Consider the following 23,708-nt stretch of genomic DNA (forward strand, 5'->3'; position numbering starts at 1 on the left):
CTATGAAGCCTGTCGCCACCTTCTTCTCATCGCCATAACCCTTCACCAGCGCTCCCATACAATCTGCTTCGACATAACGCAAACATGCGTCTCAACCCAATTTCATTCCTCAAGCGTGTCTGGAGCTCCGCGCCTGCAAGCGCCTCTCCGACCTTCACCAATAACTCGCTTCCTGCGGTTGACCTTTCGACGGTGAGCACAGGCAATGCCCAACAGCCCGCTGCGAATCTTCCATCAAGTCCAAGCCTGTTCGCTGGAGCGCCAGGTAAGTCGAGCAATAAGGCACGCCTCATAGCTGCGAATGCCTACTCCTACTCTCCCTCTGTCGCGCCTTCCGCTTACACTGCCTTCCCAGCTTACGTCGGTCTCACGGGAAGGCCGCTTCGCAATATACCGGCACCGACTACCTTGCTGTTTCCTCAGCCTGTTCATGCCACCTGCAGCTCTCGCACGCCGTCCACTTCCACCGCCGACAGCGTCGACATCGACATGACGGACGCACCAGAGCAAGTTCCTACTCCTCCTTCCTCACCTCCTGGCAAAGACGACATCCCAGCTGCCCCAGAGGCCACTTCAAGCGCATCTGACGCTGGTACATCTACTTCCTCGCCTCCTGGCAAAGACGACATCCCAGTTGTCCATGAAGCTACTCCGAGCGCATATGACGCTGGCACATCTACTTCCTCGTCTCCTGGCAAAGGCGACATCCCAGTTGTCCATGAAGCTACTCCAAGTGCATGTGACACTGGTACATCCACTCCCGACGCCGACACAACCCGTCCCAAACTGCAGCCGAAGCGCCAGCAGGATCGCCATGTCACTCCTCGCCTCAAGTGTGATATCGCCGCCGAGATCATCATGGAAGACGACGACGGCACATTGCCCGAGCGATACCTAGGGACATGGCAAGGCATCCGCTTCCACTCGCCAGACTACGCCGCCACGGCCTGCAACGGCTCAGGGCTTCATCATCTCGTTTGCGGACATTTCGTCACCTCGGATTCTCCCTGCGGTCTCAATTGCTGCACTCCGTCCTTTGACGTGGGGCCCTTCAACTGCCCTCAATGCCGCGACACCGTCCTGACCGTCATCAAGAAACAGCTGTCGGACGCAGAGAAGGCCAAGTTGGAAGCAGCTGCCAAAGCGAAACACGAGCCTTACGCCGTTAGCTATCTTGTCGAATGTGTCTCGAGACGCGTCGAGTTAAAGGCTAACGTCACCGAGACGGTCATGAGCATATTGCGTCCTAAGAGCTATGGTCGCAAGTGCGAGGAGGCCGAGTCACCCAACTTACGTATGGGTGACATCGCTCGGCAGATCGCAGACATGCTAGTGTATGGGGCGGAGAAGGAATTTGCGCGGGAGAACACGCCGATCCCGCATGAGAAGCGCAAAGCAGTGGAAGAGGAGATCGAGTTAGAGGTCACGAGCGACAAACATACCGGCAAGAAGCGGAAGCCGAATCCAGACACGCACCACAACCCTCTCCCCACCGAAAAGCGTGGGAGGAAGAGGACCTCCGAGACGCAGACCACCGACGCCCACTTGCGGCCTAGAACGAAGAAGATCAAGACCACGCCTCCCGTTCAGAACGGAGAGGCTTCATATCAGTCACCACCACCCAGCGCCGTTCGGCCGCTCGCTCGCAAGCGCCACAGCGAGAGCGACAACGACGCAGCGGACGCTAACAAGCGTTCCCGGCTGACAGCTGCACAGAAGGAAGACGGGAACGCCACGGCGATGTGGGACGAGAAGTGTCCTGAGCCGGAGTGGGTTCGTCGGGCGAAGATGGCCAAGGCCTTTGAGGATTTGGTGGAGAATGATGAGGAGGAGGAGCTATGAATGCTGGGGAGTTATGAATGATGTTAAGGAGCTACCAGAGGTTTCTGGTAGCTCTATGGGCAGTTCTGAATGATTTTAAACTGGGTGATAACGGCATTCCACCCTATGTACTCCGCAATATATTTACAGGGCCTCTCCATGTCATTTCGCCCGAAAATAAACCTCCCAAATCTCCGTTTTCAAGACATCGCCTTGCATGCCAAGTGCCGTGTGGCGCCCCCACACGCACAGTCCAGCCCTCACGCTCTCCACATTCGGCTACACATGAACGAGGCCCAGCACAGCACCGACTAAGAGCGTCCGCATGTCATCCAAGTGCGTAGTCGTTAAATCTCCGGTTTACGCTCGCTGGACCGGTGCCAAGTGCCGATCCCTACCAATTCCGGGGTCACAGAAAGCGAGGTCCACCTTACCCACGCATGACCTATGACCACATCAGTCCTCTGTTTCGTTTCATGTTCCACAGTTCACGAGTTCGCATACTGTGGTAGGGTGAGCGCAAAAAGTTTACCGGGGTCCGCACAGTCTTGCGAACTCCGGTAAGGCTGAGCTTCTCACCTCAGCCGCGGTCTGATTGGCCAGCGCGGCTTCGCTTAGCATTCACTCTCGTGCTAGCGCGCCGCGAACTACGTGCCTACGGAGTTTTGTACTGTCGGACATGCAGCTGCCTTGGCTGCTCGACCAAGCTCGACCAGAAGACTCCTTGGCGACGCGACGCCGCAGGGAGGTATAGATACTGCATGCCTGCCTTGCCTGGCTGCACTGAGTAGAGCGCGCGTGAAACGAAGGGTTTGTCGATCTTTGCACGGAATAGGTGAGCACACGGCCCCCTTCCCCTAGGCTATCCTTCTAACAAGGCAACAGGCCTGAACATACCCTCGCATTCCAGCACTCTAGCTCGTTAAAACCAACTTGAGTCCCTAGCTCAGCTCGTCCGGGCTGCGCAACATCGAACCTCCAACCTGGCGCGCTTCAACGTCTGGCTCAGGGCCTATGTCCTGAGCCTCCTCAAAGCGCCCTCGCGCCGCTCCGCAAGAAAAGCCCTCACCGCAAAAGACCTCAACATCTCCGCCCCCATCGCCGTCACCCACGAAAGCCCCGTCCCCTACCTCCCGCACTCCATTTCCGCCCAGCACCTGCCTATCCACCAACCCACCACCACCAGCCACGCGCGCCACAGCAGCGCAGGCGCTCCCCGCCCCTTGACAATCCACATCCGCGAGCCCTCCAGCACAATAGCACCCCCAGCCTCCAGCACCCCACCGCCCAGCTCCATCCCCAGCGATCACGATCTCCCCGCGCGCTCCGCCTCGCCAACGTCCCCCTCCTCCAGCAAGCGCCTTAGCAAGCGCTTCAGCCAGCTCTCGACCTCCGCGCGCGAAATCATAACGTCCTCGCACTCCGAGTCTCCGCGCCCGGTGTCGTACTTCGCCCCCGGCTACGACGTCTCGATTGCGGATCTGATGCCCATCGCTGACGAGGTCAACCAGACGGGCCGGAACGAGGCGAAGAGGCTGAGCCATTTGAGCGTGATTAGTCGGATCGAGGGGGAGGAGCGGAGGGAGAGGAGGAGGGCGAGTCGGAGGATGAGCGCGGGCGTGGGGGCGGAGGTGTGGAGGACGGGGTCGAGGGAGTATGCTATGTTGTAGGAAGGGGGGTGTTGAGGCTGTGGGGGAGGGTGAGGGAGGGTTGGGGAGGGCATTGCTTTGGCGTTGGGGTGCGGTGGGTAGGGACGGGTGTTATGTGTTGGGTGGGATATGCGGCAATGTGAGCTGGATATACCCTTCTCTTCGTATCGACTAATTTGGCGTAGTAGTCTCCTTTATTACATGCACCTTTTCGTCTTTCAAAATCCACATCACATTTCCCCGTCCTATCGAAGTCTTTGGCTTCTTAGCTCCTTCGTGACTTGCTACTCTCAACCTTGGTCTTGCTGAGCTCAAGACGACACTGCCAGATCCAAGTCTCATGATGACAGGCGTCAGCTCGAGGTGTGTGCGTGCCCTATCGCTGCATCCTCTGCGCTTGCGCCAATGACACTCCTGCACTGCTTGGCGCATGGTTTTTACACTCCCGCGCGATGGTGTAACTTGGTGCGGTTTCGCGATGCGAATGAGCACGGCTGAGCTAGGGCGCTGTGTTTGATTTGATATGGCTGGCGTTGATGTAGTGTTGTGTCACCAGGCTCGATGGTCAGTGCACGAACATCGGTGACTCAAAGTCAATAACGATCTTCGTACACGACCTGCTTTTCAATACACCTGCCCAGACTTCTCTTCTGTATCGAGTACCCAAAATCTGCCACAAATACGAAACGCCGCGCGTCCAATTTTCGACATGTCACAACCTGATTTTGAACCCGAATGGATCTGGGGAGACGACGCCGAAACGACAGTGTTCGCCCAGGGCTATGGCTTGGGATTAACCGTCATATTCAACTTCGTCCGGGCCCAGGAAAAGCCGCCTTCTAGCCTAGCGAATCGCATTTGCACAAGTTTTCACGGGATCGAGATGGCGGACGAGAAGGACCCCTTTCCGGATTCAAGCGCTATGCGGGAAGCGCTATGGGATGCTATTCATACTGTGTGGCCGCGCTGTAACAAGGATCCGCAAATCTCGAAGCCTAATGCTGTAGTCAACATCGACAGAGACGATGACTCATCAGAAGTCACCTGGAGCGTCTATCACCATCCCATGTTTCCACGCTACGTTCAACATCTTGCAGACGAGCAGCGTCGTCTTACCACTGGTGCCTCTTTCTACCCTCTCTGCAGGTTTTGCTAAAGGACGAGGCAGTTGGCAGAAGCCCGTTTGTCCTCAAGCCGACCGACACGGTGGTCGATTTCGGGAAGCTGATCCGATTCGAGCAGCTCGGGGGCCGCGGCTGTGCCACCCGAGTCCGCATTTCCGACAAGCCAGCAAGCGAGTTTCTTCGTCTTCAAGGGGATCGACTTCCGGACGTTCCTCGCTCATTGCGACGGGGAAGACGACGCGACAATCCGGTTCATGATCCGAGCATGGCACAAGTCAAACGAGCTCCTCAGGAAGATGCCGCCCCATCCGAATGTGGCGCCAGCTCCCACAGCCTTCGTCACCATCAAGGTTCCCGAAATCGGCCCGGGAACCGTCGTCTGCGGTTGCCTCCAGCCACTGTTTCCAGGAGGCGATGTTGGCGACCGCGTTGAGAAAAGTAACTGGGCAAAAGCACGGCTGCCTCTGGCACTGAAGGTCCGCTGATGTGCCGACATGGCTGCAGCTGTAGCGCACACCCACCGGGTCGCTCGAACCTATCACATGGACATTAAGCCTGGCAATTTCCTGATCGACGAGAACGACAATCTCGTCCTAGGTGACTGGGAGCAGACCGACGCGCCGGCCACTACCCTAGCCCCAGAAGCCGACGGAACATGGGATGTGGAAGAAGCAGCGAAGAACGAAGACAGCGCGGCTCCCTCTTGTGACGAGCGTCCTCGGCCGCAGTTGCTATATACGAAGTATTCCGGCCCCCCACGGCGCAACGTCGACGACGAGCTTGGCGACTATAGCTGGCACTCTTGGAACGTGTTTCCCGTTTGGAACCTTGCGCATCCGCTGGCCTTGGAGCTTGCAGAGGTTTTTAGTTTGGGCGGGAGCATGTGGATGCTGCTTCGACAACCGGGCATGGATTTCGAGACTTCGGTTACCCGGACGAGCTTGTTACCAATTGGGAAGCATCTGAGGACATACCGGAGCGCTGGGGAGAAATGGTTGATCGCTGCATGTCGAAGGATCCAAACGAACGGCCTGACGTGGTAGAGGTAGCTCGGTTCTGGGAGGCAGCCTGGGAGGAGGCTTCATAGCAGCGTTCGGGCAGCAATATACTATATATAAGGGAGTATAAATGCCTCCTTCCATAGCTCCAGCCCCTTTCCTTCTCTTCTCCACGCCTCTTTGCGCAACACTAAAATCGGGGAAGCAACAGCGCCATGTTTGTGCAGGAGACCAAAATTCGATACGCGCAAACCATGCGGATTGCTGCTGGTGGAGAGGACTAAAATGACAATCTCTCCTCGCTATGCGTGTGTTATAAAAGGAAGAGGAAGGCTTCTGGCGTCCAAATACCCGACCGTTATGCATATAGACGCATCGATGGATTCCCAACGACCTTGATGGGGCGAACATAATGGTGGGCTAATATTCTCGTTTGGAAAAGTACCTAGGTATATAAATCTTTCCCGCCCGTCCGTTCTTCCTTTCTTCCTCCACGCTCTTACGCTTGGCCGCTCCTAACTAAAGAAATCTAACATCCCTGCACATGGAGTAGGTGTGGGAGAGTTCTAAAAGCCCAGAAAGCTTCTTGTCAGGGTGCCGTGCAAGCGCCAGTAAGGATGGCCGAGGCAGATCGATGAGGAAAGGAGATTGGGGCCCCTTTCCACGCACGCTTCGCACATGGGGTGCTCAGTCATGTGGACCACGAGCACGAGTGCGAGGTCCTATCGGGTGCTCGTGGGAATATAAAACTCCAATTCCCTACCTTCTTTCCTTCCTTTCGCACCACGCCACACCTCCACGCTGCTCGCTACTAAAATCACACAGCTAAAGCTCCATGGCAAGCACCGTGAACAAATTTAAAAGATCATGCAACAAAAAATTTTTTTCTCGCAGGAGAAAGGCCTGGGGATGAAAGATCGCAGCGACACCGTCCATGTGTGTTGGTATAAGGGGCGTCTGGAAACCGCCGATGAGAAGAGCTCGAGTGGCGCCATGGTATGGCTGGGGGGCTTTGGAACGTTTACGCAAGGGGTGGAGATTAAACTCCCACTTCCTCCCGGGCTTTCATTCTCTTTTCCTACGCTACACTTCTACCATTCTTACTCAAAACCACAACGAAGATTAAGATGGGTGCTGGGGAGGGAACTAAAACCAAAAGCACAGATGGCGGAGAGCCAAAGACGAAAAGCCATATCAATCATACGCGCACCAGAATCCTCATGCGCGCGGCGTGTCTGCGGTGTGCCGAGGTATCGCGGATACCTTACTCCAGAGACATGAGGGAGTATAAATCCAGCCTTCGCGCACACTTTCCCCGTCTTCTTTACCCCAGTCTCCTGCGCTTTCCACTAAAGCAGAACTGAAAAAAGAAAATGGTGCTGTGGACCAGGAAGGAAAAGAATTGTAGAAACGAAAGACGCATGGGTGTCTGGGGACGAGGACAAAAAGCAACGAACATGCCCTTCGATGGTGCACTTCGGTGCCATAAGAATCCACGTATTTCCGCTACATGCGAGTCGGCTCCACCTCTGCTGAAGACGCTCTGCGAAGTAGGGAGAACGACGGTAGCGAACGGCGCTTAAAATATCAACATTTCGCTCTCCGTTCTCTTCGCGCGTCGTGTCGTTGTGTGTCTTGCTGAAATACTTGAGCATACATATGCATGGCGCTGCGCTGGGGGAGAGAAATGAAAGTCGAAGAGCGAGTCGTCTAAGGCATTGGGGAAAGCCTGAAAAGCGACAAGGATCCCCGGCATGTTGTCCCAACAAGAACCGAAAACGCTACCTTGGCTCTATGTGTGCGAGGACAATCTTCCGGGGATGCTGGATGTGAGAAGACGCGTGCTGGATATCTTCCCAGTGTGACTCGAGGTCTTGAGGGAGTATAAATTCCGCACTCCCAGCCTCGCTTTACCTTCTCTTCACTTCTCCATGCTAGGGACGTGAACAGGGGACTAAAAGCCGAGATGGATCATTTTGATGGTGTCGGCGAGGGGACCGAAAGACCGTACGCCTTCTTGCTCATGTCGTCTCCGGGAAAGACGAAAAGTGAAGGATCCTTTCACAATACCCCAACGAGTTCGAAAAAGCCATCTCTTCCCGCCGCATGTGTGCGTCCGTACGTGTTGGAAGACCCATCTTCGACGTGAGCAGAGGAAGTCGTGTGGGAGTATAAATATCTGCTTCCCTTAGCATTTTTTCCTTACTTCTCTCCACGGCTCTGTGCGAGGGACTAAAAGGATGAGATCCTGTTCGCCATGGCATCCGAGAAGGGGAATTAAAAACCGTCCAGCAGCTCCGATGGCTTGTCGCGTTCTCGGTCTGCGTGTGCGAAAGAAAGAAAGAAAGAAAAGGGCAGCCCCTGCCGAATGGGACAAGCTGCATACGTATGGATCCTCACCCACCGACCAAAAGCTCCACCCCTGTGCGACTGCACTGCGATCATTTGCGTCCTACCTAAAACATGTAGGGAGATCCAAGAGCAATATGATATAAACCGTTCGTCTGCTCCCCGCCCGCTCCTCTCTCCTCTCCACATCCCCCGCGCCAGAGACTAAAACACTGAAGTAGACGTCTTATGTCGTTCTCGGAGACTGGGTCTCAAACCTTCTCGTTGAAGTCATGATGGCGTCTGTCTGTGGAACGGGAGAGAAGTGCATGAGCCATACCACACTATGTACGAGGTTTCAGAGAGCACGAAAACCTTCCAGGACAACAGCAAATGCGGATCTTCGAACCAGTGCGGTGATACCTCAGCGAGGCGCTCAATCTTCCACTCAACGGTCGAAAAATACATCAGCCCTGAATCTGAACATGATATCCCCCTCTCCCGCTCGCCCTTTCTCTTCCACTTTTTCCCCCCAAGGCTCAGCTCAGCTCTGCACAACGCACTAAAAAAGTACTGTCGAGCAGTCATGCGGAAGAAGACTAAAACCGCCCTGCTGGCAACATATGGCGTGCGTCGAGCGTCGTGCGTCGAAACTCGAAGGGCCGAAAACGGCGAGATGGGGAAATTATGACGCCCTGGCCTGGAGTAAAACAACACACCATCAGTCCGTATGGGTTTGTCTGGCTCTGGCGGGTCCAAAGCTCATTGATGGAAGGGAGTGATGAACGCCATCAGCACTTGGGCTTGCAGTTAGTACGCCATGGCTCTGTAGGAAAGAAAGTGCAGTGCAGTGCACTACAAACAACTGCGTTTATCTTCCCTGCGACGTTTTGCGTGCGTCTCGAATTCATTTCTCCGATGCGCGCTTTCAAACACGTCATCCAAACCACCTAGTTCAACAACACTGGACGTCCCCCTTCCCCATCCCCATCCCCATCCTCCCCATTCCCCGCCCTCCCATCAAGCCGGCGGCGGATCCAAATCCAGCCCCTCCACCCTCAACCAAAAGCTATCCAACCTTCCATAACTCCCCGCGACATCCAAATCGAGGCGTCCCCTCTCACAGTCCTCAAAATCGCACTCGCTGACCAACAGCTCGTCCTCGCGCTCCCACAGCGGGCCCGCGCGCACCCCGCCAAACGGGTCGACGATGCACGACCCGCCGCGGCAGACGAACTCGTCGCCGCGCGCGTGGTGGTGCACGTGCATCAGCGAGGGGTGCACCCGGTAGTCGATGTTCCAGGGCTTGGGCGGGGGGAGGGGCGGGCGAGCGTTCGCGGCGGCGGCGGTGGTGGGCGAGGGCGGGGCGGAGTATTCTTCGACGACTGCGGAGGCTTCGCCGTCGGCCATGGTAGAGTCAGCGGCGCTGGTGGGGGCGTCTTTTTCTTCGACGATGGGCCAGCAGATTTCGTGCTTGCCGTCTTCGGTGATGGTGATGGTGCTTCTTCGTCTGCTGCGCGGATGGGGCTGCTCTGCGTGGCTGTGCTCCGCGGCGTGCAATGGGTGGGTATGCGTTCCGTTCATTTGCGTCTCTGCGTGTGCGTATGACACCTCGCTTTTTCCGGTCTGCTCCTCCTTCTTGCTCCCCGTGATCCACTCTGGCTGTTGTGACTTCTTCACGCACTGGTTGGCGGAGACGACGAAACACCGCCCCTCGACGCCCACCGTCCTCATCAAGCTCTCCCATGTATCCCGCGCATCCGCCGTCGGCGCGAACCACAGGTTCACATTCTGGCAGTACAGCGCCTGCCGCAGCAAAGGCATGTAATTCTCCCAGCAAATCGCAGCCGCCATGCACACCCGCACGCCCCTGATTTCCGTCGTGACAGCGCGCAGTGTAGCCGGCGAGCCCTGGCCCCAAATCAAGCGCTCGGCGCCCGTAGGCATAACCTTGCGCCTCTTCCCGAGGACACCGAGCCTGGGGCAGACGTACACCACGCCGCAGTAGAGCGTGCCCGCGCAGCGCTCAACCAGCCCAGTCACAACGAACACGCCCGTCTCGCGCGCTATACGCTCCAATTCCTCCCTCGTGCCGTCCCCGCGGTATTTCTTGCCCCTCGGCAGCTCCAGTCTCTTCTCCACCCAGTCCTCGCCCGCGCCGGCTGGCGTGTCCCCCAGATCGACCGCGGCGTGGAAGTAGTGCAGGAACTGGTCGCGGCCCTCCTCCGTGCGCGAACCCACGGCGCTGCCGAAGGTACATGTCCGTGGGTAGCCGCCTAGGTAGGCTTCTGGGAAGAGGATGATGTCGATGCCTTGCGCGGCGGCGTCGCGCGTAGTGCGTTCGAGGGCGCGGAGCGTTTCGGCGGTTGTGGAGAGCGTGCGGCTTTGGGCGGAGGCGATTTTGAGCTTCTGCGGCATGGTTGAGGCGGAGAATATGCAGCGGCTGATGAATGGCCTGCTGCGGTGGGAGGATGGAGTAGGGAATGAGAGTGTTGCAATGGTGGGAGGGTGAGTTCTGTGGTGGAATGATTGATGGCACGGAGCTTCGGTTCTCTGGTGCGGGGAAGCTTTGGAGAAGCCGGCGCAGCTTCAGCCAATCAGCTTCGAGCATCTCCGCCATCCCCGCCGTACCACAGTAGGAAAGAGTTTCAAGCACCCCTTCGGAAAGACAAATGTCCAATAATCCAAGCTGCCATCTACCCAAGCTAAGGCGCTGGGCGAATCCATTAATCCATTTGCTAGGCATCTCACGCGGTGCCATCAAGGACGTCTCCTATACTGGGGCGCCCTTAGCTTCCACCCTCCAACGGACCCCATCAATGCAATTCAGCTGTGCATGGTGCAAAATCCTGCAAGGCCGCGGTCTCGTATATACTAGCCACCCGACGTTACTCTGGATGTGTACTCCCCGTTCGAGGCTGATGGAGCACTCAGCCTTGTCGCTGCGCCTCCACCATGCGAACACCGGTCTCAAGGCCCAACCCTCGAGAAGGCGACCAGAGTGCTTATATGCGGTAAACGCCCGCCTACCCTACCCAACCCGACTGCCATTACATTTGGTATCAGTCTTCGTGGACTAACACGTTGGAAATGTCTGCCAAAGTAAAGGAATACGTCGACGTGACGAAGCAAGCGGACGGAGGCTATGCCGATGTTTCGAAAGATGCAAAGCCGATGAGCAAGCAGGAGGAAGCCGAAGCGGAGAGTAGTCGCGTCCGTGAAGAGGAAGGGTAAGCAGCCCAATATGGAGCTGCAACTAGTAGCGAAGCTTACCGACGTCCAACAGCCCAGCACCACCGGCCTACACAACCCCGTCGGCGAAGCCAACAGAGACAGCGTCATCCGGACAGGCGCAACCCATCTCCTTAGTCGACGACGTCAGCGCCGACGTGCAATCCCTCGCAGTCGGCGACCCCAAAGAAACCATATCCGTCCCGATGATCCACAGCGTCGAGAAGCGCAACCTGAAGAAGCTCTTCTCGAGCGAGCGCAAAACGATTTCGCAAACCGTCATTGTGCGTAAGATGCCGCGCGAGCACTATCTGAAACACTACGCGAAGGACGCCGAGGGCAACTACGTCGGGACGGAGAAGCCGGCGGTGGATGCGGGCCTGGTGTTTGTGCCGTCGAAGAGCACGCCCGAGGATATCTTGCAGCAGGTGCGGACGGTGGCGTTTGGGAAGAATCATTATGCCATGGATTTCTCGGGCGGGATGACTATGGCGCCGTTCTTGATGGGCGGGAGCACTGGTGGATGAACCTGCTGTGGGGCGTTAGTATCGCTGGAGCAGTGCGGCTGGAGTTGGGAGCTTACTTTACATCTTGCTGGATTAGAGGACGTACTTCCAACTGGGGATGAGGTTATCAAGGGTCGATGCTCAATCGCTCTGTGCACATCGTTCCACATCCGTCTCGTGACTCTTGCCCCTCGTATGTCGTGAGCTCCGCGAGCCTGGCTTCAATGCCGTACGGAGTGATCGATACCCACTGACCCAGTCTGATATGCCAGAACCTTTACTTGTGGGCTGCGAGGGTGCAGGAGGTGCCGTCAAGTTCATCGTGCTCGAATTGCTCGCTCGATTCGTCAAGTCCTCTCGATCCTCCCTCAAAGCATCCCCGCTAGTGCTGATGCGGAGACGCTGCATAGGAAATGAAATCGCATCGAGTTTCTTAGTGTCCATATCCGAGGTCCCAAGCGATGTTTCCGGGCTCCCATTGCTATATCCTGGTGTTTTCTTTCCACTCGATCCGGAGTGACCGCTGCGGTTGGTGAACTGGCTGAAGTAGCGACGGAAGAAGACCTTGAGGGCAGGTGCGGAGGCGCAGATAACACCGAGATCTGCTTCGAGCGCCGTCCATATCCAGCCGTAGTATGCGTACCATGTAATGTCATACGTGGCGTAGTAGACATAGATGGCGTAGTAAGTACGCATGATGCCGCACACGCATGTCCTAGGCCCAGTTAGCCCTTCAATTTCCGCGAGCCCAGAATGCAGAGCCACGCACAGCAGGCCCATTCCGAATAGCGCAATCAGCGCAACCTTCTGCCGTTTCGGGATGTGCAGATTCCAGACCAGGAATATCGGCAGCGCGCAGATGAAGAAGTCTTGTAGCGTGCTGATGACGACCACTGAGACGATCTCTGCCCCTTCGTTGTGGCAATGCAGTTCGTTCTCCAGCCTCCAGATTATGTCGAAATAGCGCCAGTACCCTACAACCGGAGAGCAGCTGAAGATTATGACGAACGTGAACGTGATGCCGTAAGCTGCAACGAAGGCGATAGACGCCCAGACCCAGTACACGAAACCCATAGTCAGACCCTCCGTTATGCGGCGGTAGAAGCAGAGGATCGAGATCTTGATGAGCGTTGTGGCTGCTAGATAAGTCAATTCGATTGCCATGGTGATCTTCAATCGCGTTAGAGCTTCGAGGGGACGCGAATGGAAGTCCAAAAATTACCTGTCGAGTCGTGATTAAAGTCTGCGCCGTCTGGTCCCAGGCATGCCATTGAAAGCCGTAGACTCTAACACCTGCTAACGTTAGCCTTCTCCAAATGGTGACGTGCCGGCGTACTTACCTAGCACCACGGAAACCGTTGCTCCTACCAAAGGAATCATCGCAACCGACATGAGCAAGTCATCAAGACCAGCGTTCTTCGCTAGCCTCAATCGAGCCCAGATGCGAGCTACGAAGACAGCGAATGTCAAAACTAAAAATATAATCACTACGACTGTCCCCGTCCAGTCGTGAGCTTCCGGATTGACGTAGTTGGGTGCTGGCCAGGACAAAATCACCGACGAGGGCGGGTCGAGCCCGCCATCGCGAGCAAAAAGAGCATCGGCATGTGCACGCAGGACCTCAACATCTGCCATGCTGATGAACCCACTCCGAGGTATGCGCCTGCGCCGAGAAGCAGAAGAATAAAGAAAAGGATGCGGTGATGGCGTGGGCGAGGGTGGAAGGCCAGGGTCTTAACGTCGCCCCGAACGCGACGTGTGTCAACACCCTTACTCGCAATAGTGGAGCCGAAGTGGGATCATCTACTCCGGATGCAAAGCATCCCAAAGCTACTGCGAAGTAGATCACACTCGGGGGAATAGCCGATGAGGGTAGCGTAGGGATCCTTGGTGCGGCCCAGAGCCTAGCACCGCGTGCTTGAACACCCGCACCACGGCGGGAGAGTTCATGAGCGTTAACGGATGCCACAATGTGCAGTCTGACATCGATGCGTGGCATCAGTCGACATCGGCTGGTAGCGCTCTTTGAAGACGGGATTGCCCTTCTCCTTCCGTAGCACCGCGTGGTTTAAGGTTTAGCCCCGGCTGTAGCAATGATCTGCCGCAGCTCTGCTTCGAGATCTTAAGGTAGGATAGCCGAGTAGGAGGCGAGTGACTAGCTCCAGATACCGTATAAGCTCACTCGTGGCTAGAGGGATGGTTATGGCAATTCAAGAATACGCTGACGAACGGGCCATGGCTGAGCCCTGGGCGTAATGCAGTTCGGTGCAACGGCGCGGCGAATGTTTCCGTACGCGTGTCATAGCTGGACGTGTTTCCGCGTCAGCAGATCACGTGGCGTTCGGGTCGAGGTGATGCCTGAGGCGATCCCTTGGGGATTTCCCTTTCTGTTATCTACTGATTTCCGAATATTGGCCATCTTGATGATGCAGGATTTGGATGGCTCTGTGGACCATGCGCGGTAGTAATTGGAGCCTGGCATCGCTCGACTGATACTGCACGCGAGTAAGCTTCCAGACACAAGCCGAGGACCACAAACGTCTCCCCCACCCACGACAAAAGCATGAGGACCCGGAAGGTTTGCCATCACGAAGTGATCGTCTGATTGCATGGACATTGCTAGGAGCTAATTTTCGGATTGGGTAATAGAGTTTTGCTTTACGCCGGAGAAGCGCCTTTCCACAACGGCGTCTCCAAAACCCGTTCCAGAGTTGCAGAGAACCCGCATCCCAATAATCATAGTCGCGCCGATTTGCATGGTACTGCAGGCTTCGCTGAAGGGTCGCTTTCCTAGCCATCATAGCCCTCGAACTCTCATATCCTCCCAATTCGCAGCGGTTTTGAATGGCGTTTGCGGCCTCCAGATACGAGCGATCTAATGCGACGATGAGGCCGTCTCTCTTGACTCCACCCGCTCCAATGCTGCATATCGGATCTTTCGATGGACAGCCATCGTAAGTGGCAGCAAAGTGTTTAATAAGGATGAGTCACGTGATATAATCACGTGACTTGGCGCAGATGTAATTCTCCTAGAGTGCCAACACAAAGCGCCTTTCCAACATACCATTCCTGTGCGGGAACGAGAGATAAAGGCTCCAAAATCTACTTATGGTAATTCCGATCTACCTCGTCACAATCCTCCCACCGCCGTTTCCCCTCGATCATTCTCGAGCGCACACCCCGCTTGCCTCGTGCTGCCAAACCACCCAAGGCTCCTTCACTCCCCTGTAATGTCCTCGGTCAAGCCAGCCATCGACACAGCGAGTCCAAAACCAGTAACTTCGAAGACTATTACCGCACAATATACCCTTTCATCTTTCTCCAATGAATTATATACCGTCTCCGGTGCTGGATAGCCCACAGTTACAAAGACCTCTTGTCTTCGGGCGCAGCGTGGTCCAGTCGCGTATCGCCGCGGAGAGCCGATACAAGAAACAAAATTCGAAAGGCCTACTGGGCGCACTCTGCTCTCCTTAGGGCGCTTGCAGCAAGCATGTTAGCATGAGATACCGAAGTGATGCAGGATCGGCATCCTGCTAGTGCCGTGCTCCACAAGGACGTACGAATCCCACGAGATTCATTTGCGGAGTGTACAGCCCGAGCTTGTACGACGTCGGCCTCTTGGGTCGTTCCACATACAAACGCGATCCGTTCTCCCGATCCCAACATCAAAGAAGTGCCCGTCCCTCATCATTTCCGCTACAAGGCCCTCGGTATTGGGGGAGGTGCAGCGCCTCACATCTCCCGACCGACTACAGCTCAAGCGGCAACCGACGTACCTCGCTCTCTTGGCGGAGACTGACGCGCACCAGGTCGCCGATACCATGTCCAGTCAATCCTCATCGAGCCTTCAAATGGTCGCCTGCGAACTGTTCGCTCGCATTTGGTCCGCCTCTGTTTGCAGTCTCATGATGGGAAGGCAATTACGAGAAGGGCCCGAACCTGTGTGGGGACAAGCCAGGCCCCGTTTGCGCTGTACGGTTCGATACGGCCCAGCCCAGGGTCATTGCTTGTCCGTCTCTATACCTATATCATCTCCCTTGCCATACTGGCTTTTTGAGCGAGTCCGCCGGTATCCACCATGGAGGCCAACGTCGAGCACGGCAAAGCCCACACCCACACCCGAAGCTTCGGGTCCTCGGCCCTCAAGAGAGCTCGCTCCACCTCATCGGCCGCCGCAGGTCTCCTCAGGAAGGTCCGGTTCGCAAGCAAACCCGAGGTGCGGACCTACTCATCAGATAACACCGGCCCAGCAGAGGATAGCAGCCCATCGGTGGAGCACAGCCCAGCGGAGGACATCAACCCAGACATCCGCCAATCAAACGACACCTCCGATCCTCGTTGGAAAGCTCTGGCCGATGCCACACAGGCAAAGCAGTCCATCACAGTTTTGCAGCAGTCGGTCGACATTTGGATCGCAACACTTAAGAAGGAGATTGGAGTTGCGGATGATGACTCGGAGTCGCCGAATTTCGGGTTTGGCAACATTCCAGCATACTTCTCGCCTGCAGCCTTGGATGATTTCTCATGCCTCAAGCTTCACAAAGAGTTTCTGTCGCTCCAGGATTACCGCATCAATCTCGAGACACAGCTCATCCAGGCGCAATCTGAGAACGTAAATCTCCGCGAGCTCCATGGCAAATTCCTTCACGTCCTTTGCCCAACTCTCCAGCCCCAGCCATTCAAGATTGCTGTGCGAGACAGTGTCCATTGCGAGAGTAGCGACCACAGCCCTCGGAGCAATGATCACCTAACTCCTCACATACCACCTCAGAAAGAGCGCAGCTCCGTGGACTTCCATACCATGCATCCAGGGTGGGCTACCCAAGACGGTTGTCACGAGCACTCGGGACACAAGATGGTTGCTGCTTCTTCTTCGCATGCCGGCTCAGGAACTTCCAACCCTTTCATCCGCAGCAAGGGATTGAGCACGGAATTGAACATTCACAATGCGGTCACGCCCTTTGACGATAAACATTCCGGACCATCGCATGCTGCAGATAACGGCGAGAACAGCAACCTCACTCAGCCTTTACATGCAACCAAACAGACCAGCGCAAGTCCCTCGCAAGATGACTTTCCGTCTCTGGGCTGCGTTCAGTGTGCAGCGCGATGGCTTCTGGGCGATCACACCGGTGTTGAGCTCGAGAAATGCGATAATTGCCGCGTGAGCGACTCGGAAAACCACTCCACCAACGAAGAACCAATTCTCTGGATTCCTGACGGTAATGGGGGTATTCAGACCCAGGTCGACCTGTCAGCAGTAGCCATGGTTCCAAAAGGATTGGCCCATACCCAGTCACACCCTTTAACTGCCCCTGGACCGGATCGGTCCCACCAGGCCTCTGTTGACAAGCTACCTCGGGCTCAAGACATCAGCTCGACTACCGCATCGCCGCCCATAGCAGCCGAAGCGGCACATGCCCCGGAGAGCACCAAACCCGCTACTTCTGACGCTGACGTTGGCTTCTTTGACGGCGGCCGGCTTCCGTCACTGATTTTGAGGAGCAGCAGCCCTTAGATGGTGCCCTCCTCAGTCCTTTTTGGGATGCTCTTCTCCATCAAACGGCCACTCTTGGGGCCTTGAGCAATGATATTCTCGAGTTCGACGATATTTTCTCTTACTAAGCAGCCAATGTCAAACCGGAGAGTGGTCCAAAGGCAACGTAAGAGGGCAATGAGAGCCAGGAGCCAACGTTCTTTTCTGCAGTCGCATCGCTGCGATTAGTGTACATGGGCATGGTGTTTGATGGATTGGTAAATCCGCGTAGGCTTCCTTCCTTTCTTCCTATTCTTTCTTAACTATTACTTTCCTTCATGTTCTTTCCGTATCTTGGCCCTGTCTTCATCCTCTTACTCCTCTTTATCCAACCATCCTTGGCTAATACTTTTCCTGATGGTCTACAAAGATTATTTCGGTGTCGGTCACACTGAATCTCCTGTAGAATTAGGCATGTATCTGATATCTCGCTCTCGCCTTGCATGGCGCCCACAACGCCTTTTCATAAGTAGTGTCTACATCCATCTACCTGTTCATCGAGCAAAGTACCGCAGAGAAAGTGATTGTTTGCGTGAGCAGCAGTCTGTGTTCCACCGATGAATGATTCAAGGCGCAAACGGCGGAGAGCACGACCGCATAATTATGTAGACTTTGGAAGCAGTTATTCAGCAATGAAGGGGGGGCTGATGATATTTGGAGTGCGGCTTCTGGTAGGGTTCGAAAGTGGAAAGTGGCCATCATGATAGCCAGAGGAGAGTAGGCATGCGTGCAAAGTGGCCTAATTTACTCACTGGCATTGGCGAAGTTGGCTTCGATGCTTGGTTGGTGCGGATGGCTGTCTCAAAGGAGTTCGAGCTATAGCAACGGTAGAAAGATGTGGACAAGGCCATGGATGACAATATGACCATTTCGGTGGTTTCTGGGCGGGCAGTATTGGGAAGGGCCAGCCTTGCCTTGAATGGTTCGGAAGGGCACAGTTCGGAAGGCCCGGTGTCCGCGAGTATCGGACTGTGGATACCCATATTGTGAGCTAAATACCGGTGAGAATTAGTGGGTAATATGGTTCTCTGAGAGATCTTAAGGACCACTTTGTCAACAGTATTGCAACATGTCGTCGAGCTTCTATTTCGAGGCCGCTGCAGGGGTGGAAGCAAAACAACGGAAAGCGACTTCTATAGAAAGATGGAAAACGCTTCAAAATAGGGAGGTGGCTTTTACCGAGCTGATATTCATGGTGACGAAACGCAGTAACCTGAGAAAGACATGTGAATGATAGGAATAGATGTACGCGGGGTGGAAAAAGCTGTTGACGTCAGTGGTGAAAAGGCGCCGGGGAGGCGGCTTCTGCCAAATGTCTTGACTTTGAGAAACAGCGGGATGACTCTAAGGAAGAATCTGGACTTAATCCGGCGTCTTTATGGCTATCGCACTTTGGTCCAAAGGCTGATAGATGAACGTCCGCGGGAGTCTCTGGGCCCAAGATCTCTCCCCCCCCCCCCAACGCTTCGGACATGGGACATGGGAGTTCATCCTGGAAGAAGCGAGGAAGCCGGCGTCGAAGGACTTTGATCATGATTGCTAGTGTGGTTGCGACGAGTGTGGTGTTTAAGTGTCTACCTCTGTTACGGAAATCGGCTCAGCGAAGTTGTCATTCTAGTTGCTGTTCTCGTCCACGTCCGTGTCCCTGACAGGTCCCCAAGCATGCCCGTCCCCCTATTTATTAGTCCCGGCCTTGTCCTCTCCGCCTCGCAGTAGCCGCCCGCGTCCGCCTTTTCGCACCTCAACGTGCTCCTCTCCACCACAGTGAGGCAGATCGGGCAGATGTCGGTGATCCAGAAGCACATGACGGTCTTGGTTAAGAGGTGGTTCGTGTTCCTCCTCACGGACTTTTTGGCGGTCTTGTCTCGGAGATGTGGACGAACCCGTCCTCGTTCTTCGTGGCGCTGACGTTGTACCCGTACTCGTCCCGCGTCGCGGGCGGGTTGGTAACTATCATCCTAATTGTGGAGATGTGAATGTCCTCGACGTTGATGTTGTTAAGTATAGCCGCGTCGCTGTACCTAGTCTCGTCGCCGGTGGCGAAGCCGTACGGGATTATTAGTTGGGACACGGTCATGTGCTCAAACTCCAACGTTATTCTCTTCGGGTTGTTGATCCAGCTCGCGATAACAACCCAGCCCGAATCCATCAGCTTGCTCATGAGCCTGTTGTCGAGCCTGTCCTTCATCGTGTACAGGTTAATGTTCAGGTTTGGATAAGTGCTTGGGTTATGTAGCATAAGTAATCGGAATGTACTATATATAATCGGGAAGTACCATAAGTGCTTGGGTTATAAAAGGGGGCCAGAGACACTCCAATCTTGTTATTATCGGATTAGCATCTGGGGACATATTCGCGATCGTGTACAAGTACGGAATTCAGCTACGTGATATATGCGCATACAAGGCACGGCGTAAGACAAGCAGCATCTCTGAGCGCGGAAGGAGAATCCAAATGACGAGCGAGAGCGACACTGTACGTAGACCCGGGCCCGGAGGTAAGCGAGCACGAGGGCGTGATTTCGTCTATAGAGGACTTCCCACTCTCGACTCAACTTCGCCCTTAACATCGCGCGCTCAGCGATCGCAGACGTGTCTCCGCGCAACGCCGTGGTCACGGACAAGTTGACGTACTACCTCTACTGCGAGAGAATCGCCTTGTAGTTGCAGATGTACTCGGAGGTAGCCGGGTTCAAGCTTCTAACATTACTAACATTAACGCCCCAGTTAACTACTCGAAGGCGCTGAAGTGGGCGTACTCGTTGAAGAGGATCGACCTTGCTTGCTATCGCGTTATACTCGATCTTCCCGCAAGAACGTTAACAACATCACGGCCGGGCTCGTATACGACGGCGGGGCTAGCAGGGAGGAGTGCGTCCTGGCCACGAGCGCGATGGCGATTAGATAGATGCGGGGGCACACCCAAGACGCTGTTCGACTTCGTAGAACAAGAGGGTGGCTGCAAACCCGAGCGTGATAGATTAACCTCAACGCCTTGCTCGAGAGAGGAGCCGTGCTCTCGTACTAGGTAGGCCGTCTTCCAACCCCGAGTAGCAGAGGGTTGCCATGCAGAAGGGGATGAAAAAGCGTGCTAGTGCGGTACGTACTACTAGCGAAGTAGCTGCGCGGAGGGCATCCAGAACGCGACCACCATCGCCGACGCCAACACGACCGTCAGATGAAGGGACAGATCCACCACACGATCCCGTCGCAGAACCCGACCAGCCTCCCTGTCTTGGACGAGCTCTCCGCCTCAGATGTGTTCTCGCTCGCGTACGTATCCCAGGTCCACGCCCCCGTTCAGATCCGTTCCGTTCTGGTCCATTTCGCGTTTTCTTGTCGTCGACTTGTGCGGATAAGGTAGAGTAAGATAAGATAAATAGATGTCTCTCTCTAGCTTACTATTTAGCTGGCTCTTTTTGCCTGCTTCTGCGTCTGCGTCTGCGTTTTTATCTTATTCTGTGTGTGCTTACACCGCTCGTTCGCCCCCTGGATGCGCATTCTTTCTTCCTTTCTTTTATTCTTTTATTCTTTTGTTGCGGCGGCGCCTTGGCGGAATCGATTTGGATAGCCTCACGTTGAACTATGTATTGGTTGTCCTAAGCTCTAGAGTGGAGATAGGTTGGCTATTTGTGTGCACAAACTACGTCCTCATCGACGGCGTTGCACCCAGACAAAGGGACGTCTAAAACAGAGCCGTTCGGTAATACGTCGGTTGTTTCGGCGCATGCGGTGAGGCATCTTAAGACTTCCACGTGCTCGGATTCGTCGTCCTCGTATTACCGAACGGCTCTGTTTTAGACGTCCCTTGATAGCCGGTTTGGTAGTAAGATGCAAACGGAAATCGAGAGAAGGAATGGGGATCGAGAACTCAATGGTACGAGAAGGACAAGTCTATTACCTTCGTTTCCTCTTCTCGTTCGAGATGGGCTGAAAAGGAAAGGTAGAAGCGAAGGTAGATAATGGATGTAGGGGCTTGGTCAACGGCAGTGTTCCGGATTCGGGCAGGTGGACTGAGCGAAATGCCACTAAGGAGTATATGGGGAATGAAGAAGCCGACGAAGGCGAGACAGTGCCGAAATTTGTGAATCAGCATAAGCTGCTACATGAGCGGCTGAACAACTTCCCTCTCAAACCACTGCAGAAACTCGGTCCGCGCCCAGCCGACAATATGGCACAGATTCGCAAACAGCTTCTGCAGACCCTCCTCGTCCTCAGTTGTCCCGAGCGTCGTTGGTCCTATGCAAGCCAGCTTGAAGTCTTTCACCTGGTTACCATCTTCATCCTCTGCATCGAATTCCTTTGCGACGACAACGTGCAAGCGCCATGCGTGACCTTCGATCGCAAGCCCAAGAGCAGGCCGGGTCATGTCCCAGCCATGTTCGGCGCGTTTGAGAAACTCAGCGGCAGTCCAGGCGCCTAGCTGAACAACAGGGTCGACGGGACTGTTGGTCTTCTTGACCTCGATGTTGAGGAAGAGTGGTGCGTACTTGGTCCAGGCTTCAGTCTGGTTGATAGAGGTGTAGCGCTCGTCGACCTTCTTCTTAGTCGTATAATCAAGGCAGAGGCCCAGGGCAAGGCCAATCTTCTTGTCGAGATCCTTATATAGCTCCTTGGTGGAGGCGGGGACAAGGTCATCGGGCGATATGATGGTGTCTCGGCTGCGTCACGAAGGGTCAACAGAGCGTTCAAACGAATTGGGGGACTAGAGAAACCCACATGTCGAGCAGCCGGATGGCATCGTTGCCAGGGGCCCTGCTTGGCGAATTGAAAGGTGCTGTCTGTTCTAGCTGGAGGAGAATGGGTGCAATGACCTTCGTTATCCATTGCGACTCGTGAACATTGTCATCGAAACAATCGGCAGCGTGACTAAGGGCAGAATCCAAGGTGCGCTCGACGAACGGGAGATCTCGCGAGGAAACGTGCTCCATCTTGGAGATGTCTATAGACGGTTGCTCCTTGCACCGATCCCAAAGCCGCGCCACCGAATCTTCCAGAGTGTAACCATAGCCGGCAGCCTTCTTCCTTGCCACAACCTCGATGCGAGGTGACAGATGTACCATGTCTGCCGTGCTCTTGATAGCTCGCTTGGATGGGGACGACGAGCGACTGCGGCTGCGACTGCGACTTCGGTAATCGTATGAGGAGGATAAAGGGCCCGGTTCGAATTTGACGGCCACGGTCTGTGTGGTGGATGTGAGCTGAATGCCTTTCCCTTTCTGCGTGTCGTCAAACCCATCCACACTGTGTATATTCGATGCCTCTGTCTTCGTCTTCGTCTTCGTCTTCGTCCTCTTCTTCGTCTTGTTCTTCTTCTTCTTCACGGGGTCCGCATCCGCCGCGACGGCCTCGATGGAAGGCAGAATTGGTGTCTTCTGACCCAGGACCAGAACGTTTCCCTTGTCTCGCGGCCGAAGGCTGCGACCACGCGATTCTTCCGCCATCTCGGCGGCGGCTTTCTGATCCCGCTTGTCATCCGAAGCCGCGCTCATCGTATTTGTGCAATTGTTTCCCGTGATGGCGCGAAGAACCCGACGACGTTTGCGGGGGTGGTTTGGCGGCGGGGGCGGGGTTGGCTGCCATTTCGAAGCCCAGGCGGCGACGTCGTCAGCTCGCTGCTCCGGTTGCACGGATGCTGCATGGAGAATATCGAAGACGAGGTCGCGCCGCTTGCGCTTTGGAGGAACGAGTGGGCGCGTGAAGCTCTCCATAAGGCGGCTTGCGGGGGTCGGGATGGGCGTTCGGCGAGGTGTTGTGGTGGGAGACGGCTTTGTTTTGGTGAGGACGCGCCGTTGCTCGGTGCGACGCCTGGGGCGACGCCGGCAGCGTACGAGGCGAGCGCGGATGCTTGACGGGAGCAGGGTAGAGGAATAAATACGGCAGAAGCGGATGCGAATTGACGGCGAGGCTTGCAGCCAGTGCACTGGGGATGGATGGCCTCGACTGGAATTCCGCGAAGCTGCCGGGCGGCGCGGCGAAACAATGGGCCGAGGCGTCATCCACAAGTGGACGTCAATCAGCAGTCATACCATTCACAACGTTTGGGCGTGTATCTTAGACCTGCGGCTTTCTCGATTTTTACACTGTGAATCTCGGGCGCCGGCTTGACAGAGTAAGCTACACCAATTCTGAAGTTGGGGCGAAGCCTTCCGAATCGGCAGCGAGAACGTGTGCACGTGAGAGCGCGTTCTCCACGACCCTCACCCATCCGCCTGCTCCTCATCAAGCCTTCCAGCGCTTTCCTCGAACGACTAAGCAAAATCGCCAACACCTTCACGCGACCCGCTTTTGCTAGCTAATTTTCAATCTATCTCCTAGTACACCTCTACACCTGTGCGCGCGAGCTCGCATCGCACGAACAGCCTACGCATCCGTTTTCGTATTAACGCTTAGCGGTCTAGCGAGCAAGTGTGTGGGATGAAGATAAGGGACTAAATACAAGAGAGCGCCAACTGCTTACTCTTCCGCCGAAGCGTCGTCCAGTCCGAGAGTGCCGAGATCGAGAACGTAGGC

The 23,708-nt window shown here is 55.4% G+C and overlaps 9 protein-coding genes across 9 annotated transcripts; 6 read left to right on the plus strand and 3 right to left on the minus strand.

The window, feature by feature from the left end:
- Positions 1–84: 84 nt before the first annotated feature.
- BU26DRAFT_611103 (uncharacterized protein) lies at positions 85–1,842 on the plus strand (the record flags this gene model as incomplete). The annotated part of the gene is made up of 1 exon (XM_033836038.1): positions 85–1,842. One exon carries the CDS (start codon positions 85–87, stop codon positions 1,840–1,842), a length of 1,758 nt encoding a protein of 585 aa, XP_033676272.1.
- A 426-nt stretch (positions 1,843–2,268) lies between these two features.
- On the plus strand, positions 2,269–3,491 carry BU26DRAFT_511702 (uncharacterized protein; the record flags this gene model as incomplete). Its single annotated transcript, XM_033827325.1, has 3 exons — positions 2,269–2,334; positions 2,458–2,569; positions 2,767–3,491. The coding sequence occupies 3 exons, from the start codon at positions 2,269–2,271 to the stop codon at positions 3,489–3,491; spliced, it is 903 nt and encodes a 300-aa protein (XP_033676273.1).
- A 619-nt stretch (positions 3,492–4,110) lies between these two features.
- On the plus strand, positions 4,111–5,681 carry BU26DRAFT_544601 (uncharacterized protein; the record flags this gene model as incomplete). The annotated part of the gene is made up of 5 exons (XM_033831745.1): positions 4,111–4,591; positions 4,639–4,739; positions 4,786–5,032; positions 5,099–5,520; positions 5,562–5,681. The coding sequence occupies exons 1-5, from the start codon at positions 4,180–4,182 to the stop codon at positions 5,679–5,681; spliced, it is 1,302 nt and encodes a 433-aa protein (XP_033676274.1). The 5' UTR covers positions 4,111–4,179.
- A 3,253-nt stretch (positions 5,682–8,934) lies between these two features.
- BU26DRAFT_525454 (carbon-nitrogen hydrolase) lies at positions 8,935–10,452 on the minus strand. The gene has a single exon (XM_033830509.1). The coding sequence runs from the start codon at positions 10,336–10,338 to the stop codon at positions 8,941–8,943; it is 1,398 nt and encodes a 465-aa protein (XP_033676275.1). The 5' UTR covers positions 10,339–10,452; the 3' UTR covers positions 8,935–8,940.
- A 499-nt stretch (positions 10,453–10,951) lies between these two features.
- BU26DRAFT_611106 (uncharacterized protein) lies at positions 10,952–11,797 on the plus strand. The gene is made up of 2 exons (XM_033836039.1): positions 10,952–11,150; positions 11,207–11,797. Exons 1-2 carry the CDS (start codon positions 11,011–11,013, stop codon positions 11,676–11,678), a joined length of 612 nt encoding a protein of 203 aa, XP_033676276.1. The 5' UTR covers positions 10,952–11,010; the 3' UTR covers positions 11,679–11,797.
- Positions 11,798–12,152: 355 nt separating this feature from the next.
- BU26DRAFT_389608 (uncharacterized protein) lies at positions 12,153–13,292 on the minus strand (the record flags this gene model as incomplete). Its single annotated transcript, XM_033822686.1, has 4 exons — positions 12,153–12,372; positions 12,427–12,827; positions 12,880–12,953; positions 12,998–13,292. Coding segments are annotated over 4 exons (990 nt in total), but the record flags the coding sequence as incomplete, so codon positions are not given.
- Positions 13,293–15,698: 2,406 nt separating this feature from the next.
- Positions 15,699–17,494, plus strand: BU26DRAFT_586462 (uncharacterized protein). The gene has a single exon (XM_033834655.1). The coding sequence runs from the start codon at positions 15,739–15,741 to the stop codon at positions 17,176–17,178; it is 1,440 nt and encodes a 479-aa protein (XP_033676278.1). The 5' UTR covers positions 15,699–15,738; the 3' UTR covers positions 17,179–17,494.
- Positions 17,495–20,568: 3,074 nt separating this feature from the next.
- On the plus strand, positions 20,569–20,917 carry BU26DRAFT_525456 (uncharacterized protein). Its single transcript, XM_033830510.1, has one exon. The coding sequence runs from the start codon at positions 20,579–20,581 to the stop codon at positions 20,882–20,884; it is 306 nt and encodes a 101-aa protein (XP_033676279.1). The 5' UTR covers positions 20,569–20,578; the 3' UTR covers positions 20,885–20,917.
- A 380-nt stretch (positions 20,918–21,297) lies between these two features.
- On the minus strand, positions 21,298–22,639 carry BU26DRAFT_441217 (uncharacterized protein; the record flags this gene model as incomplete). The annotated part of the gene is made up of 2 exons (XM_033824447.1): positions 21,298–21,856; positions 21,915–22,639. The coding sequence occupies 2 exons, from the start codon at positions 22,637–22,639 to the stop codon at positions 21,298–21,300; spliced, it is 1,284 nt and encodes a 427-aa protein (XP_033676280.1).
- Positions 22,640–23,708: the final 1,069 nt, after the last annotated feature.

This window comes from Trematosphaeria pertusa (genome assembly GCF_010094035.1).
Source record: "Trematosphaeria pertusa strain CBS 122368 unplaced genomic scaffold BU26scaffold_25, whole genome shotgun sequence".
NCBI lineage: Eukaryota > Fungi > Ascomycota > Dothideomycetes > Pleosporales > Trematosphaeriaceae > Trematosphaeria > Trematosphaeria pertusa.

What these genes read in the sequence shown, in the direction of transcription:
- BU26DRAFT_525454 (XM_033830509.1), bottom strand. Translation starts at nt 10,338, where the DNA reads ATGCCGCAGAAGCTCAAAATCGCCTCCGCCCAAAGCCGCACGCTCTCC.
- BU26DRAFT_525456 (XM_033830510.1), top strand. Translation starts at nt 20,579, where the DNA reads ATGTCTCTCTCTAGCTTACTATTTAGCTGGCTCTTTTTGCCTGCTTCT.
- BU26DRAFT_586462 (XM_033834655.1), top strand. Translation starts at nt 15,739, where the DNA reads ATGGAGGCCAACGTCGAGCACGGCAAAGCCCACACCCACACCCGAAGC.
- BU26DRAFT_611106 (XM_033836039.1), top strand. Translation starts at nt 11,011, where the DNA reads ATGTCTGCCAAAGTAAAGGAATACGTCGACGTGACGAAGCAAGCGGAC. An exon ending in CGCGTCCGTGAAGAGGAAGG is followed by an intron (nt 11,151 to 11,206) that starts GTAAGCAGCCCA and finishes GACGTCCAACAG; the next exon opens with CCCAGCACCACCGGCCTACA.